The sequence below is a fragment of the Belonocnema kinseyi genome, chromosome 2, assembly GCF_010883055.1.
Source record: "Belonocnema kinseyi isolate 2016_QV_RU_SX_M_011 chromosome 2, B_treatae_v1, whole genome shotgun sequence".
NCBI classification, from domain to species: domain Eukaryota; kingdom Metazoa; phylum Arthropoda; class Insecta; order Hymenoptera; family Cynipidae; genus Belonocnema; species Belonocnema kinseyi.
The window spans coordinates 85,385,847-85,387,870 of NC_046658.1; the positions used below are offsets into that span (position 1 = coordinate 85,385,847).

General features: G+C 33.0%; 1 protein-coding gene across 1 annotated transcript; it reads right to left on the reverse strand.

The window, feature by feature from the left end:
- Positions 1–65: 65 nt before the first annotated feature.
- On the reverse strand, positions 66–1,445 carry LOC117168532 (zinc finger protein 85-like). The gene is made up of 2 exons (XM_033354264.1): positions 1,285–1,445; positions 66–1,206 (listed from the first exon to the last, which is right to left on the reverse strand). Exon 2 carries the CDS (start codon positions 1,165–1,167, stop codon positions 322–324), a length of 846 nt encoding a protein of 281 aa, XP_033210155.1. The 5' UTR covers positions 1,168–1,206; positions 1,285–1,445; the 3' UTR covers positions 66–321.
- Positions 1,446–2,024: the final 579 nt, after the last annotated feature.

The window sequence follows — 2,024 nt, forward strand, 5'->3', positions numbered from 1 at the left end:
CTCTTGATAGAAGAAACATTTCTTAAATAATAAAAATGAATTAAGGGCACTCAATTTTTCTGGTTGATTATAACTAACATGTGTTAGTGAATCTAACTGAAAATGGTCCTGACCATACCTTCCATAACTATTAATTTCCAAATAAATACAACATATGGTAACAAATTCCACACTGAAAAAATATAGATTATATCGTTATAAATTCAGAGTAAATCTGCCTTCCCTGAACATAGCAAAAATGTACTCTAATGAAAAAAAAAGTTTTTTTCAATTAGCATTAGAAAGCTCCTGAGCATAGAAGCTTCGCGAGCGTAATAATCGTTAATTATTGACATGTTTTAAAGTAATATGATTTGACAAGACATATTTGTGTTTAGCTTTGAAATAGCAAATATCGCAAGTAAATTGTGGCATGACTGCTGCATGTTCTAAAAGTTTATGTCGATTTAAACCATATGGCCATTTGTAACTTCGCGAACATTTGTCGCAACTATGCCTTGTTTCCGATGTCTGTAAGTGCCGGGAAATAATGTGTTTCGATAAATCTTCTTTCCGTTCCGTTTTATACTCGCACCAATCACAATCAAATTGTGGTATAACTATTGCATGCTCTAAACGTTTATGCCGATTTAAAGTACTTATCGTATTGTAACTTCGAGAACATTTGTCGCAATTATGCCTCGATTTCGATATCTTTAAATGAGATGAAGCAATGTGTTTTAACAAATTTCTTTTCATATTCGTTTTATATTCGCAAGAATCGTAAAAAAATTGTGGTACGACTGATCCATGTCCTGTACGTTTATGTCGAGTTAAATCATTCGGCCAAATGTAACTTCGAGGACATATGTCACATTTATGCATTGATACCGACTTCCTTGATCTTGTCTTGTGATGTACGTGATCGACATGAATATTCATGTCATATTTCCGTTTAAACAGTTTGCCGCACAATTTACAACTGAATTGTGGCATGACGCCACATTCGTATTTGCAATGAAAGGTCAAAGTCTGTTTACGTTTATAGGTTCTAGCACACTTGGTGCATGTGTACTTCATTTCCGTATTTGAATCCTGAAACTTCTGATTCTTCGAGCCCCGTACTTTGGGCTCAGATTTTGAAATATCATCTCCTCTTATATAAACGGTACACAATTTAAGACTCATTTATCTTATTTCGTTTCTGGACTGTAATTGTCTCTGGATCTGAAAATTTAACCAAATTTAATATGACATTGTCCTTTTATAGTTTCATTAAGGATATTTTAATAAAAACAGTCATACTTCGGATGATTTCTTCTTTGATATCCAAAGCTTCATCCATATCGTACTGAATTAAAGTCTTAATCCTAGACTTAATGTTCGAAGAAATGTGAGTGGATCTACAAAAATCTGGCCTACCATTCTCTCCTCTTGTTGATTTGTCAAGCCCTCTCTTGACCGGAAGACCTAGAAAATTATAAATTCAAAATTAACATGAGTAGTTTTCCATGATTTTAATCCTTATCCTGTAGCAGACATAGATTCAATTAATAACCCATGTATAATCACATCATATATTAGCTGATGTCCTTACAAGGAGATTCGACTTTTAATTTTAAAAAAGATGGGCGAATAAACAGATCATGACGGAGAATAAAACTGAATTAATAATAATAACCATCGTTTCATAATATTAAAAAAAGATTATATTAAATTCGGATCAGATTTAGGTATTAAAAAATTACAGAAAATCTATTTACTTTCATGGATAGATGAATTAGAAACCGAACTAAGTCCAGGGGTTAATTTCTCTGTTTTTTTCTATTTTCAGAAAAGATCGTGAGAAAACAAATTGCAAGTAAACCTTCTCATAAAACTTACACTAAAGGGATCATCATAGAAAATGTGATAAGCAGGCGCGGTTAGCGTTCGAATGATTGACCGTTCGTGATTCTCACTTCTTATTCGTGCTTTTTTCTTAGCCGTATCGAGCGAGAGAACGAACGATGTAAAATGGAAACTAGGAAAAATAAGAACACTAG

Excerpts from the sequence above, each read along its gene's own strand:
- LOC117168532 (XM_033354264.1), bottom strand. The coding sequence starts at position 1,167 with ATGAGTCTTAAATTGTGTACCGTTTATATAAGAGGAGATGATATTTCA.